Source organism: Geospiza fortis, unplaced genomic scaffold (assembly GCF_000277835.1).
Source record: "Geospiza fortis unplaced genomic scaffold, GeoFor_1.0 scaffold44, whole genome shotgun sequence".
Taxonomy (NCBI): Eukaryota; Metazoa; Chordata; class Aves; order Passeriformes; family Thraupidae; genus Geospiza; species Geospiza fortis.
This window is the reverse complement of record NW_005054404.1, coordinates 2,523,161-2,538,421: the sequence shown is the minus strand read 5'-3', so window position 1 is coordinate 2,538,421 and position 15,261 is coordinate 2,523,161. Positions and strand designations below refer to the sequence as shown.

At 37.8% G+C, this 15,261-nt stretch overlaps 1 protein-coding gene across 3 annotated transcripts in view; it reads left to right on the top strand.

Annotated features, from left to right (window-relative positions):
* Positions 1-327: 327 nt before the first annotated feature.
* PRR16 (proline rich 16) overlaps positions 328-15,261 on the top strand; it is a 98,237-nt gene continuing 83,303 nt past the window's right edge. For all 3 annotated transcript variants that reach the window (XR_004082292.1, XR_004082291.1, XM_014309142.2), the window contains exon 1: positions 328-393. Coding sequence is in view for 1 of the 3 variants with exons in the window: in XM_014309142.2 (XP_014164617.2) it covers positions 388-393 (6 nt within the window). In the remaining 2 variants the exon portion in view is untranslated. The remainder of the gene's footprint in view (positions 394-15,261) is intronic.

The window sequence follows — 15,261 nt, the reverse complement described above, 5'->3', positions numbered from 1 at the left end:
AATTTAAAGTTTTTTACCTTTCATTGTTCCTCAAGGTGTTCGGCTGCTGTGAACCTCTAAGTGTTGTAAGCAGGCCTTTGTAGATGTGCTGTGGATACAAAGTCACTGGGTAAAGAAACATCCACTAAAGATAATACAGTTGTAAAGACTCTCATTTATCATGGACGCTCATTGAGGTCTTGAAACTATTTATTTGTGTTCTCTGGCAGCTCCTGAAGTGTAAGCCTTGATCTCAGCTTTTTCAAGTTCTGTGAAGAAGTAGCATTTGTATGTGTGGAAGGAGGCTCCCAACCTCTGTGCTCTGCCCTGCTGCATGGAGTAGATAGGAAACTGCCACATGAAACCACAGGCCTGAGTACCTAAGCTCCTTGTGTAACAATTCAGGAGATGCAGGTATATTTAAGTGGGGATTGCAGCAATCAGCAGATGGGACAGGTCATGGGAAAATGCTTTTGGTGCTGTGGGTTTTAATCTTGCCTCCTGGACACAGGTAGGATGTCCAGCTCCTTCCTAATGTGAGTTCTTTCTTTCACAAACAGCAGAGGCATCACTTATTATAGAAAATGTCAGGAAGTGTATGGGAGGTGGTGTCTAAAAATAAAAGTGATAATTGCTTTCTGCTGGTGGGAGGATTTATTTTGGAACACAGAGAAAAGAGGAAAGAGTGGAAAGGCTGCAGCCAAGGGAAACCACAGCAGGCTTTAGTCTCCATTTTGATGTTATCTCTCAGTTATTGCACATATTTTTGATGCTGATTGCTTATGTTTGTACTTGGTGTAAAAATTCTTAGCACAGATACTGATGAGCCTCTGATGAGATGTTTCTGCCATTGTTTGATTACATGAGCACTTTCCCTCTGCCATGGATCTAGAAGCCATGTAGTGCTGGTGGCTGGGGAAGCAGCAGGCTGTTGGGTGCTGATCAACCTTAAAAACCCCAGATGGGGGCTCATCAGAAATATTGGGAGGGAGGAAAGTTGGTGGAAGATTGGTAGATCAGGAAATATGTGTCCCTTTTTCAGTCTGCAAAATTCCAGGAGAAATGGTTGAGACTAGTCTGCAGTAGTCCAGTGCTGCAAATAGACAACATTGCAGCTATTTGCCCAGTCTACTCTATCTTTTATGTTTTAGTGCCTGAAAAAATAAAACTGAAGAAAACTTGAAAATTTTGGCTCAAGTGGACAGATGTGATAGTGAAATACATTTGTATATTGAGTTGCATGTCTGTTAATGTTTAAGGATCGCTAAAATGGCAAAGCATTTATTTTTTGCATTGTTAAAGACAAAGTATTCGTTAATTCCTTCTTTTTCTTAATCCTTAGTCACAATACCTTTAAGATGATGCACGTCTGCATATTTATCAATATCAAGCTGTGTTTACCAAAATTAAATATGTTCAAGTTTAAGATACACTTGTTACAGTATTTACAGTACATACACATGTGCACAAAGTCTTAGAAGGCATAGCTAAAGTTGTAAGCAAAATTGTACACTTTCTCATTTAAAAGAAAAATTATTTTTTCTATACTAAACAGATTTTCTCAGATACTTTCTCCTGAAGGAATTAAATAAAAAGTTCTCCAATCCTGAAATTAAAAGAGATTATCCTTTCCTCTTTTTATGCTCTAAGACTGGATCAAAATTATGTCTTCTATGAATTTCTGAAAATATATAGACTAAACAAAATTCTCAGTTGATCTGGTTCAGTGTTCCATTGCCCTTTCTCTTGTAAAGGTTTCTTAATGGAGTCCTCTTAGCTGCACTTTAAGCAGATTACTTTTTCTCTACATCTTAGGTGTTTAGTGGCTTTATTATCTCCAGTTTTCTTTGCAGGTATGTCTGTCAGCAGCTTTAGAAAACTATTCTCAACTGTTCTGATCCCTTTTTCTAGTTTTCAGTGTACTGTGCTGGGTGTATGCAAGACTGGTAGGAAAGAGAGCTATAGAAAAGAGAAGTAAGCAGCAGAAAAGTATAAAGAAGATAGTGAGATAGAGATTACAGTTTTACTGAGCTTAGTGACAGATCATTCAACATAAAAAATGGGTAGTTTGGATGACATCTGGATTTATACTGATAGGAAATTGTTATATAGTGGTTTGGTAAAACAGACTAATGATTTTTGTTTGATTTATTGTGGTCAGATGGCTGTATCTGAGAATTTCCTCCTTTTTGGAACAAATTTGTTCCCCTCTTGACAGTTTTAGTGAAGATAACAAGGAATTTAAGATTAAAATGTGAATTGGCCTCTCTGTAAGGCAGAAGTGAAATGCATAGGCAGTGAAATTTCTGGGGCATATCTTCCAGCTGTGTCAAACTCGTATTGGGTAGAAATACAATATTGTTTCTGGATCTATCATTCATGCACCTTTCAGAGCTAATGAAATGCAAGAGGCTTTCTGAATGAGGTCCTATTTTAATACTCATTCCACTTTTCTGCTGTGGCAGAAGTGCCATATTTCTTTCCTAAGATGAAATACATGATTTTCCTTCCTTGTTGCCATGTCAGACCACCGTTAGCTGTAGCTGTTCTTAAGTTTTTAACCTAATATGTAGTATACAGACAGCCGCACCAGAAACATTTATATCAAAGAGATTCTTCATTTTGATCCCTCTCAACCTGTAGTTGTTTTATTTTTAACTGATGTTTGAAAAATTTTTCTTTGCAGATTTATGTGGCAGAATGTTGAGAGCTGATGGCAGCCTATGAAAAGTTCAACTCATTTTATATCATTAAGTTTCCATATGTTTTACTCAATTTTCTTTAATTAAGAAAGGTCACAAACCAATAAGATACATAAGTGAGGAATAGTACACCACTATAAACACAGTTATTGAGACAGCATGTACTTACTGACTGCATTGGAATTTAAAAAATCTAATTTAAAAAATCTAGAAATTAGAAGTCATTATTTAAACATAATTTTAGTTTTTAAGTTTGATAGCTGTATGTGTGTTTGGAGAATAATTCTTGTTCCATCTAGCTCTTTTAAAAGTTATACGGATTTATTTTTTTAAGGATATCAGTCTTACCCAGCTTTGAAAAGGCAGAATTCTGCTAATGTAATTGTGAAAGCTGTGTAGAGAGACCTGCCAGGAAAGTGTTCTGTTTGTTTGAGATGCTGACATGATGATGTATGTTTCCATCCATCCACTTCTTTTACTAATAAAAAACTATGGTTGATGCAAATGGCAAAATAAAATTGATGACTGATCAACAAAAGCTCATGTTCTCTCTTTTCCTGTTCTGATTTGGGATGGGCATGGAGAGAGGGTCTGCTTTGCTTCCTCCAGAATCAGTAAGCACCACAGCAGCATCAAGAACAGAAAGCTAAGTTTCAGATGTCACTGGGCTTTCTTGAATGCAGAACCCATGACACAGAGCTGTTGCTGGTATATGTGAATTTTGGCATCAGGTTCCTTCCTCATCTCTGTACACAGGAGGTTGGACAGAGCACTGTCATTGTCCTATGTATGAGGCTACCTGGTGACAAAAATTCTTTGCTATGTCTGCTAAACTCTTTTCTCAACATACTAGGAGTCAGGAAGCATTTTTTATCATTGTAGGGCTATGCCAGCTGTGCAGCAGCACATGGCACTCCCATGCTCAAAGGGAGTTTCCTGTCCCCTTCTCTTTCAACCTAAAGTAAGCCAAATCCATAGGTTTTATTTGAGTGTTTCAGTCATTGTAGCACATATGTGTCTTTTACTGTGAACTCTGTAGATGTCCTGCTATGATCCTGTACATGCTGTGACCCTCTAAGTAAGCTCTTCTACCCATATACCCTGTTTCACAGCTGGTGCTCCATCTCTCAGAGTCTCTGAACGTAGCCAAGAGTCTTATGAGCAGTTTTTAATTTTTTTTTTCTTCTAAAGTGAATCTTCTAAAGCCTTCCATATATAGAAAATTTAAATCTGCACTTAATGAAGTCAGATAAGACAAAATGTTAATATTTCTCTTGGCTCAAAGTTTGCCACAGGATACAACAGTATGTGAGGTGTTTTTCAGGAAGCAAGAATTTCCAATGGTTAGCAGAGAAATTGTTTTAGCACTTTAATCTGTCTGCCAGGGTAGGGTAATTTCAGCAAAATACCACAGTATCCTAGGGAACTATTTAACTTAGTATGACTTACTTTATATCCAGAAATACTGAATATAAAGCAGAGAAAAATCTTTCATATAGCATGGCTTTATACAAAAACTTTTTCTTATTATTTAATACTGTAGTATCTTTAGGCATTCATGGAAGCTTGTTGCACCTAAAAGTTAATTAGGCTTTAAGGTCACTGAGGTTGCTATTCTTGTAAACATCTGCAGATTTCCAGATGCATCTTTTCTATCATACTGTGGAAATAGAAATAAAAAAAATTATATATACATATTTTTTATTGATAAGGACAACCCGTATTCCTGCATAATTTTTCTAGTAGCCCCCGCACTATGTTTAGTCCTTTTTCTTTCTGTATCAAATGTGGGTTTTATCCTTTTGCTAAATATCCTGTCCATTTCAATGTATTTTAATTTCTGAGGTAAATATTTTTTAAAAAGAAGAGTGCTTATGGAGGTGGAGCTTCATTAGTTCAGGAACAGGTGACAAGAAGTTTATAGACATTGTTGAATCTATGAAGTTGCTGGAGCTTTGAATTCATTGGCACTATTAGAGACACCTGGAAAGTTACAGATATTGTGGAGACACTTTCTTTTTTGTGACCTCTTTCTGGTATACTGGGAATCTGGGAGAATTTTCAGTGTTCTTGATTGTGGGATGTTTGGATTTTTGTTTATTTTTTTGTTTTGGTTTGGGCTTTTTGTTTGTTTTTTTTTTAATGTAAAAATCTGCTTTGATGAATAATACATGGTTAACTGTGGGTCCAAAGTCCTTTTTTCTGATTTAAGTGGTTCTTCCTCATCTTGTGTTTGTCCAGCTGATCATATTCTTATGTAGAAGCAGCACATTGTTGACTTGCATCTTACCTATTTCAGATCACATCCCATGCTGGTGATTTAAATTCTGATCCTCTTCTACGAAACTACTAAATTGCCAGTGCCTGTGGATCTAAAAAAGGATAGTCTCCCTTTCTCTATGTTGTTACTTAAAATGCAGGATGGCAGCAGACCTAAGCCACATACCCGAGCTGATTTGGTCAGTTTTTCTGGTGTGGTAATGACCCATTGGCAGGTGGTGTTTTGGTACTGTGTTCCAGGGAGTTTTGCTGGTGCTGTGGTGGGATGCGTGTTTGAGAGGGATTGGAGTGTGTGAATATCTGCAGCAAATTTTCCTTTGTCGGCAGGCTGTGGGAGTGATGGCAGGGTGCCAGGACTGTTGTCTCAGGTTTCTCTGGTGTTCAGGGTTATCCCACACTTCAGCTGTTGGGGTGACAGGGCTGTCTGAGAATGATTTGTTACGACACTAAATGTGGCATTATTTCCGACATGGAGGAGCCTTCATATTTTACCTTACTTTGGGCTCCAGTGTCTGAAATTGGAGCCCTACTTACAAAAATGGGAGAAGAGCATTTGCATAACTCAGGTACTCACAGCATCAATGTCATGTGGGTATTTTTAACCTTGATGGATTGTGCAGGAAAACATCATGCCTAAATTCTGTAGCACAATCTATTTCCAAGACACGTGACAGTGTCATGGAATAGATGTTATCTAGACTTTCATTTTTTTCCTGAGACATCCTCTTCTCCCTTTTCCTTGGTTAATGAAAAGTTTATAGTTTAGTTCCTTAATTGGTCTAGTGTCAAGTAGACACACAGGAGTGGAGGTGAGGGAGTAATAAAACTTGCCTGTACCCTAAAACATACCTGTTGCAGACTGTGTTTTGCAGACTGTCATTTTGAGGATGACACATGAGGAAAAGACCACAAGTTACCGCATTTTTGTGTCTTTCCTATCCATTACACTTGGTACCCTGTAACAGAAGCAAATTAGATTTGTTTTGACATGCTTTGTTCCTGACCAGAATAGCCAGTGATGGCTATTACTCTTCAGTCTGTTGCTTTGTCTGTGTTTACAAGTAGTCACTTTCACTGTTTCTTCCAGAAGTTTTTTTTTAGGAATTGAGGAGTTTCCAGTAGTTCCTTGCATTTACAGGGAATTTACGGGGAGCAATAGTATAAATTTTAAAAGGTGAATATTCTTTTCACCCTTTTCCAGTCATCTCACATCTCAGGTTTTGAAAATGGTTAGCCTGTCTCCTTCAGTGGTCTGTGATTCACTTACTTCAAGGAAGAACAGTTCTCCATTCTTTCGTGCTACTTGGATTCCTATTTATTCACATTTCTTTGCTTCTACCAGCATGTCTGCAGTTGCAACTTTACAGAAGGGTAACAAAAAAAAAATACAGCAAAGTGAAGTGACAACTGTATGTTGTTAGATTATTTATTTCAAGTTAAGAAAGAATAAGATTCATGAGAAGCAGGACATTGGGGTCAGACTTTTCTCTGCAGAAATAAATATTGCATTATATACAGTTGTCCACCATTTTCTGCTAAGCAAGCCAGCCATTATGCTCTGTATTTCGTCACTTAATTCATGATGAGAATTTTTGTGAAGGTGAAATTCCTGGTGCTTTGTATCAAGGATGTGAAAAAAAAAAAAACCAAAATCCCCACCAAAACTTAAACCAGAATAAGAAATCACAGGCCAGGCATCAAGCACCTCAGAGTCCTTACAGCTTGGAGAAATCGCGGGTGCAACTGCTTGGTTATGTTTATATTCAGGGGCACAAATCTCACGTTTCATGGCTAATCAATATTCTTACTAAGGATCCAGCTGGCTCCTAAAATACTTTGTATGCAACTGTTCCACCTGCAAGCTGAGAACATAACTGTAGAAGTAGACCTTAGGCTCTCCAGGTGGAAAATACTCTTCTGTGCAGCTAGTGCCCTTGTGTCCAGATTGACAGATAGTAGTTCAGAAGTTGCTTTAACACAGAGTGCAACCTGGTGCCAGCAAGTTAAGCAACTTGATATCAAGAGTAAAAGATCTCTGATAACTTCTGCTGTAGTGGTTTGCACTGGTAACCTGCGGACTGTTAGGATCAGACTGCAATGCCTACAATTAAACTTAAAATTCCTAAACTCCCAACAAGGTAGTTAAGAAGTCTGGCTCCGATTTTTCAGTTTCATGCCTTGACTCTGTCTCATGTTTTAACTGTTGAAATTAATTGGCTTGATATTCTTACAAAAAAAATGCATAAATTGGTTTCCAAGAAACTAGAAGAAACTGTAATTTTTCTGAGATGGACTTTAAAATTTTCAAAATTTAAATTTCAGGAAAATACAAATTTCATTGAGCTCTGAAACCAAACATTATTATTCACAAAAAGGTTTATAATATAAAAAATAAGCAAACCTGCTTGTTGCAAATTAAAAAAAAATTAAAAAAAGATGAGTATATTATACATGTAGCTAGGCAGACGGTTCACTTTTGAACCCTGATTTCATTTTTTTTTAATATATTCTCTGAACTTTCATTAGAGACGTTTATTTAATACTGAATTTGTAGTTATCAGCAGTGCAGTCAACTTGTCATGTTTTAAACAACTAATATTTGGGGGCAGGGTGTTTCCCTCCAAAATCATGGTAGTAAATGTCAAATGGGAGTGTTAAAATAATTTCAGATTAATGGTTTTTGAAAGACCAGGTAACTGATGGGTTGTGTCTGTACTGATTGTTTTCAAATCTCAGTTCCTTTGCTATAGGTTTCTTTGTATTATCTTAAAATAAAATAGCCGTAACTGTAGGAAGGCATGAGGGGTAATAATTCTTAATATAAGTTTCCTTAAGAAATTATGGAAGACTGAATTAAACTCATGGGTGTTTGAAGCAAATTGTACTGCTTTTGCTAGGCAAGAAATACTGCCCTTCTTTAAAAAAAAATATATATCTCACAAGTCGATTTTCCTCATAAAGTTATATATGTTTTCTGTGACCCTGTAGTTGCTCAGGTACATACTGTCTTTAAAGTGGTGGCTCTTTCTGTGTGTGTGTGGCACACACAGTGTTCTGTGGGTAGCTAAACCAGTCTTTTTCAACTGATATTTCTGTTATAATTGTTACAATTCTGATTTATAAAATGCTACGTCCTAAAGTGATTTTGGAAAGTTGATGAAGTTGCTTGTTGCATATACATGCAAATTAAATAGTTGTTTCTGGTTTGCTTTTTTTTACAAGAGGGACTGTGACTCTATAAAATATCATGAAACATTGTTGTTTATTAATAATAGATTTAGATGGTCATGCAAGGTACAGTATTCCTCCGTTTTCCTATTGATGTGCTGGCCCATGTGAGAAGCATGTGTGTTAAGCAAATGTCACAATGAGAGAGGAATCACAGTTAAAACATGTCTGCATTGGGTAAAGTACGTATTTTGTCCTGAGTGCCGGAAAGGTTCCAGGGCAGTGAAGCATTACACTTCCTTGCTTTTTCTGTGACCTTATTCTCCACGTGGAGCTGATGCTCCTGGCTGGTGCAAGGAAATGGTTTCTGATGTGTGCGGTCTCTGAGTGTGAGAGGGAGATTAGGACAGCTTGCAAATTCCCAAAATGTGGGAGGGGCAGCAGGACATGGGATAGTCTGGCAACATGTGTGGCTGCTGTATTGATGCCATTTGGTTACTGCTATTGTGATACAGAGGAAAGAAGTTAAAGCTGAAAATGGCTGTTTGAAATACTTCGAGACACACCAATCTTGATTTGTGATCAGTCTGCAAGCAGTGGAAAATACAGTGGGACAAGATTTCAATTCTCTCCCACAGCTCCTACCTGCAGCCTCGCCAGTTTCACAGGACAGCAGATCTACATGGCACCCCCCTCCCCCCACCAAAAAAACCAAACCAAAACCAAAACCACACAAAAATACATTGCCAAGGTGTTTTAAGTATGACATTGCTAGGTTTTAAATATGACCATCTTCTAAATTCTCTTGTTTTTATTCTAGTAAATGTCTAAAAAGCTCTGTGGCTTTCACTAGATTCTGCAAGCAGCATTGTCGTACCAACACAGAGAGCATATCAGGTGCAAAACCCACCCAAGTTTTATATAACCAATTTATTATCCATGGAGATGATTCGCAAACGCTGAGCTATGTGTTACTGTGGAGACCTTATTAGCAATTTTAAGCTGGATTTGGTATATCCATGTGAGCTGCCGTTGCAGCAGTAACTGCAAGGAAGAATACCCTGAGGGAGAGATGATGGGATTTTTCATTTTCCTTAATCTTAAGTGCAGTTTTGTCAAGCTTCTTAATGAATGTTTAGCTTCAGTTCTCCCTGATGCTGAGGAGGAGTGTATTTTTAGGCAGTGTTTATGTCCCCATGAATTCTGGAATTTCTCACAAACAGGTTGTTCTGCTTTTGGTGACAAGCTGCTGCTGCTGCCTCACCTCTGCCTTTCTCTGTTGTGGCATGTATTCCTGCACATTCCTGTGCTCCTGCAGCTGCGCTGATGAAGAATAATGTGTATAGCACCATATTTTAGCCCCTGCCTGGTTTCATATACCTTATTTTGACACTGGCAGTGGTCATATTGCTTATCTTCACAGACATTATTTTTAGTTGCAGGAGCCTGCCCAAGAACCTCTCTGAATACTGCCTAAGATGTACATAGGGAGGAAGGTGACCTATTTTGACTCTCCAGAGGATACTTGCTGCCTTTTCACTAGGAGTGTTTTTTGCTTCTTAAAGAGAAAGTTGCTTTAGGCTGCCTTTAATACTATACTGAAGGTAATTTACGTGCTTTGTACATAGGCAGGTATTATCTGTAAACGCTTGATCACTTTTTAGAGACATGCACAGGCAGAAATCAGTGTTCAAAATGTGCTGTCCCTGCCAGATTTGCATAGGGAGGGAGATGGACCCTGCCTCACCTGTTAATTTTCTGTGTTTCCAAACAACTTAGGATCCGGCTTTGGTGGGATATGTGTCCTCAGATAGTACCTTGGTTACATTACTGCTTCTATAATCTGGTCTGTTGATGGGACTGAATTGTTGGCTGCTCATGGGAGTGCTCATTTTGTATGGTTGTGTAGGCTTTGACTGGGTAGTAGCCATTCTGCAGGAATCACTCATTTGCTAGTGATTATTATATGTCTTATGGAGTAATAAAAGCAAAATAAAATCTTGCTACCCTTTCTGGCAAGGGTTCGCTCTGCCTTCTTGTAGATGTATTTTGAGTATGCCAGATCAGGCTTTTTTTTGCATAATCTTTTCATTTCAGAAGGATCACACTTAGTTTGAGACAGTAACTGCAGAGTAGTTCCTAGCTGGCAAAGGGCCTTTTCCTTAGCTGTGCAGATGGCGATTAGTAAAAACCTTTTACAAAATATAGCCTTAAACTTGGTGTTGACAAGCTAGTGTTTAGTTTTGTGAGCTACAGCCTCATAGTTAATTTTCAACAAGGCCCTCTTCCCCACACAATGCAACAGCTTGGGGAGAGTTTTAGCAAGATTATCTAAGAGGAGTAGTGTGTCTGCCTCAACCCTTGCAAATGGGAACCTGAATTCTGATTAAATTTTATGAGCTACCTTACCAGTGCCAGTTTTATTTAAAGCCTGACAAATTTACATCTTTCAGAAACAATTTTTTTCTGAATTTGGAAAAGATTTTGGAACCAGATATGAAGAGACTGCCTGCACACAAAATCTGCATAAACAATTGTTTTAGCAGTAAGGCCATTCAAAATCAACAAAACTCAATTTTTTGCAGTGCAGTGGGAGAAAAGAACTCCGAGGTCTGTAGCATTTCAGCACAATTGACATACATTCTTGTTATCAAGATTGTTACAATTCTTACAACAGCCTTCCTTCTGTCTGCCCTTCCCTTAGTGTTACATTCAACCTCTATCGCCATGGGGTGAGTTGGTCCCTAAGGTGGTCAGCTGTGGTTTTGGGTGGGTGGTGTTGGTTTAAGCAAGCTGTCTGCATGCACATACCAGGTCAACATCCACATGTGCCAGGACAGTCACAGTTTCTTCCTCCTCTTTGACAAGAAATCTCTGATGTTGCTGGGATCTCCTTCTCCTTCCTTGAAATCTGAGATGGGTGTGCGCCATGCTTTACACCAGGCTCAGTTTTACTGGTCTGTCAGAATTTGATACATCCAGTGGGTTTTCTGTATGTTGGTGTTTGTTCCCTTTGCTGTCCCTAAGAAAAATGCTTTTTGTAGATCCCAGGTTTTCAATAACTTCAGCTGATGGCAAGAGGGCTGCTTATGGCTACAGGATCTCCATTGTAATGCTCTATTCCACTGTTGTGGTACAGTGCTTGTACTCCTTTGCACTTTATCCTGTTTCCACACTTTTGAGGCTGCTGTTGCCACACCATGCTGCTTTTGTTTTTTTCCTTTCTTTTAAATGCAGATGACACCATTGTAACAGGATCATAAGTATTTAATTCTGTTCAGTCTAACTGCTTGTCACTACCAACTATATAAAAATTTTGGTTATGCCAAGTGATTATTCAAAGATAATTAAAATTAAAAAATAAGTAGACATTAGGCATCTAGGTTTTTATAGCTAAACCAGCAAAACCAAATCTCTGTGCAAGCCAAGACATACTCAGACGAAGCCTTACAAGTCCCAAGGCCTTTCAGAGTCATTAGGACGTGTATTACTTGTGCTGGTGATGCTGTAGTCACAAGGCTACAGAGTGACAATACAAAGCACATGCAATGCATATTTCATATGATGAGTAATTTGTTGTATAACAGTCTTAAAGTATTCCTAACAGTCAGGAGCTCTTTTAAATAAATAGGAAACCCAGCTGTGAAGTAATTAAAGGCCTGGTGGAGGTATGGTAATAAGAGAAGGGTTCAAAAACTTTGGCATTTTCCAGCTTGTGACGCAACTTCAAAGGCAGAAGAGATATTCATCACCAAAGTTATGTTTTTATTAAACAAGAAGCATCATCCCCACATTTATTGTAAAAAGAAGTAGATCTAGAAAGTGTTATTAATATTGGCTCTAAAGGAATGCACCAAAACAGAAGAATAGGAAACTGAGCACAGAGAGGCTAGAAATGCTCGAAGGTGGGACAGAAGAGCACGGGGAATATGTCACTAGGTTTCAAGCTTGCTTTAGGGCAAGACTCAGGAAAAAAAAGCTTGTAATAGTTATGCAAATAAAACCATATAGATGATGATTGATCCTGTCTGTTGGACCGAGATTGGAGGAACCTGGGAGTCTCCATGCTGCAGAAACATAGGCGATGGTGGTATTTCCACACTGATTTGTCATGCTGTTTCTAATGTTTAGAACCTCATGGGATTTCTCTGGTTTTACTCTTTAGCTTGCCTGAAACTGCAAATTAATTCAAATGTGATCATTCTGGGCCCTGTTCTTTAGAGGACATGGATCCAGACAAGAAGTGTTCCATGGCTTGTTGCAAAGCTTGCTATGTGGTCAGTGTTTCTGGAACTTTCAGAAGAGTGTCTTGCAATATGAGTCTTTTTTACTGTGTTCAAACAGAACAGAGAAAGCTTTGCAGTGTTAAACCAACGGACTCTCAACTGCCTTACTCACTTTAGCCCTACATTTTCTAATTCTAAGTAGCCCTATCTTTTTAATATCCTACAGGGACTAAAAGTATTGTTGATGGGTTTGTGCATATATATTCATTCATGGGGATTTGCAGCATCTTGATCTGCCTCTTGTTTTTTGTACCTTGTTTTCTACTGCAGTCTTTTCACAAGTTTGTTGAACCAAATTAAATTACTAGGTCTCTGGTGAAAGTAATCTTAAGTGTGTCCTCTATAATTGTAGGCTTAATTTCTCTTTATATAGTGAAATATATAGATTCTGCTACAACTGTGAGAAAGAAGAACCAGAGGCCATGGAATGAAGAGATTAGAGGTGATATAGGAATGAACAGGAAATTTCTTTAAAGTAGCTGGGAAATCTATGATTCTTATGCAGTTTGATTGATATAAAATAGAAAAAAACACCTTTATTTGAAAGATCCCTGAACTTCAGAGAACAGGAACAAAATCAGTACTCCACAGAATACCATTTCTCTTTATTTGTAGGCATATTTACTCTCAAAGTTGCCATTTTCTCAAGCAATAGATTTGTTTTCATGATGCTGATTACAGGTTTTAAGGATGTTGGGGTTTTTTCCTACCTGTCCTTCATTACCAGGGTTTCTGCACCTGATGTGAAACCTAAATCTTTCACCATCTGCAACATTCCAGAGTTGGGAATTGTTTTCCTCCTACTACTAATCTTTTTTGTTGTTATTGCTACTGAGGACCAGATTTTTCTTTCTCAAATGAATACAACCATTTAAAGATAGTGCCTGAGAGCAGAAAAGACATATTGTTAAAATTTTCGTTCTCTGAAAGCTTTTGAGTGAAACCATGCTTTCAGTAAAATAGGGCATATCTGGTCTGGGAGAAGCTTTGTAATTATAGGATAGCTTTGTGTTCAATACTACATCAAACCTGTATTTACAGTGCACCAGTGGTTTTGGTAACAGATATTGGAGAAAAGAGCTTATCACCATGGGCTAGGGCATGAAGGAAAAGTGAGCCATGTTTTTCTTCTCTACCTACAGATAAGAATCAGCTAACCAGACTGCTCAAGAGGAGTCACATTTTAGCCCAAGTGTAAATGGGGCAGATGTACTTTGACAAGACAGTTGGTGCCACTTAAAAATAAAATCACACCTGTCATATCTGAAAAAGCCTAACCCAGAACCCTGAATTTTGATATTTCTGTACTCTTTAGGTCAGCTGATGGCCTGTGAATTGACTTGTCTTGAATGTCTCTCCAGAAAAATTAGACAGTTGTACATGACAGTTATGGAATTGTCCTCTTTTCTCCAAATACATGGATTCTTTTATGTGGGCACAGGACCTCGGGTATGGATTTGAATATTTCAATATAGAAAACCAGTTTCAGTAGTGAAATTCAGTAGTATGGTTCTCTGTAATTTTTCTTCTGGTAGAGGGAAGTCTAAAGTCTCTTGTTTGTCCCATACCAATGGGATGAATAGTGAAAGTCTTGCAGGTGATTCATCGTGAGCTTCTACAGACTGAACTCCTTTCTTATGAATTCTTAGTGCTCTTGAGACACCAGTTTTAGGTGTTTTTCTGCTTTGACTCATGATTTTCTTCAGTAAAAAACAGGAAACAGAAGGCAGACTATTTATTTTAGAAGGGTTTATTTTATTTATAAATGTTTTCTTAAAATATTAATGTGGGAACAATATTGAAGAATGTTTTCAAAAAAGAACAATACTGAAGCTAACATTTTGTGTGTGATTAGATAAATTAGGTTTCTCAGATGCTGGCTATAAAGATTCAATTTATTTCACAGAAAGTAGACAGTAATAGCATTTAATGGTTCCTTTCCTAGTTCAGGTGATAAAGAAATGTCTTACTGTAAGACCAAATACTGCTTCTGAAGTTAAAGACTGCTCGCTAGTAGCCCTCTTCAGGAATTTCTGTGTTCTCTTCCATTTTCTGTCATTGTTAATTTTACATAGTTTAAGAAAAATGTGGCAGAACTTGGTTTTATATCTTTGGATACCAGATACTACATAAAAATGGCTGTCTAAATGTGAGATCTGGGAATCTGCCTAGCAATTTCCCCAAGGATCTTTAAACATATTTAAAACTCAAGTAACGTTGTGTAATGCCTGTTCTGAGTGGTAGCCTTAACTGTGAGTGTTCTCCAAACAAGGGATTTCTGGATTAGAGAATTCAGTGGAAATATCAGATCCCTCAATATTACTGAAATAAATTTCAAGTCTTTCTTGCGGCTTTTATATGTTTATGACACCAGTCTTTCTTTCTTGAGTATCTCAGTATTAATAAGTTGGGAATGGCAGAAAATGATGAGTCAGAAATGACAAATCCTGAATTTGCCAAGGCAGTCATAAACTTCCTGCCTGAAAATTGGCATCTACCAAGGGAAGTTATCAAAGGCTAAAATAGGGATAATATTGTAGTTGCCATTAAAAGCCACAGAGTTTTGGAAGTCTAATAACCTTGAAAGTTCTGCATTTTATGTTTTGGCTGAAAATGAAGTTTGTGCTTTTCAGGATGGCAGACACTGAAACAGAGAAGCATGTTGTCATGGGAGAACCTGACCTTTTATGAGAGAATCTGACAAAAGAAGGAATAGAGCATATTTCTTGTGGAAACTGTAGGGGAAGAAGTAAATCTTGGTTGAAATTTCAGAACTTTGCATCCTACCCCACTGCTAGTTATTTTTTACTGTGGTATTTACTTGAGATGCATATGCAAAATTTCTT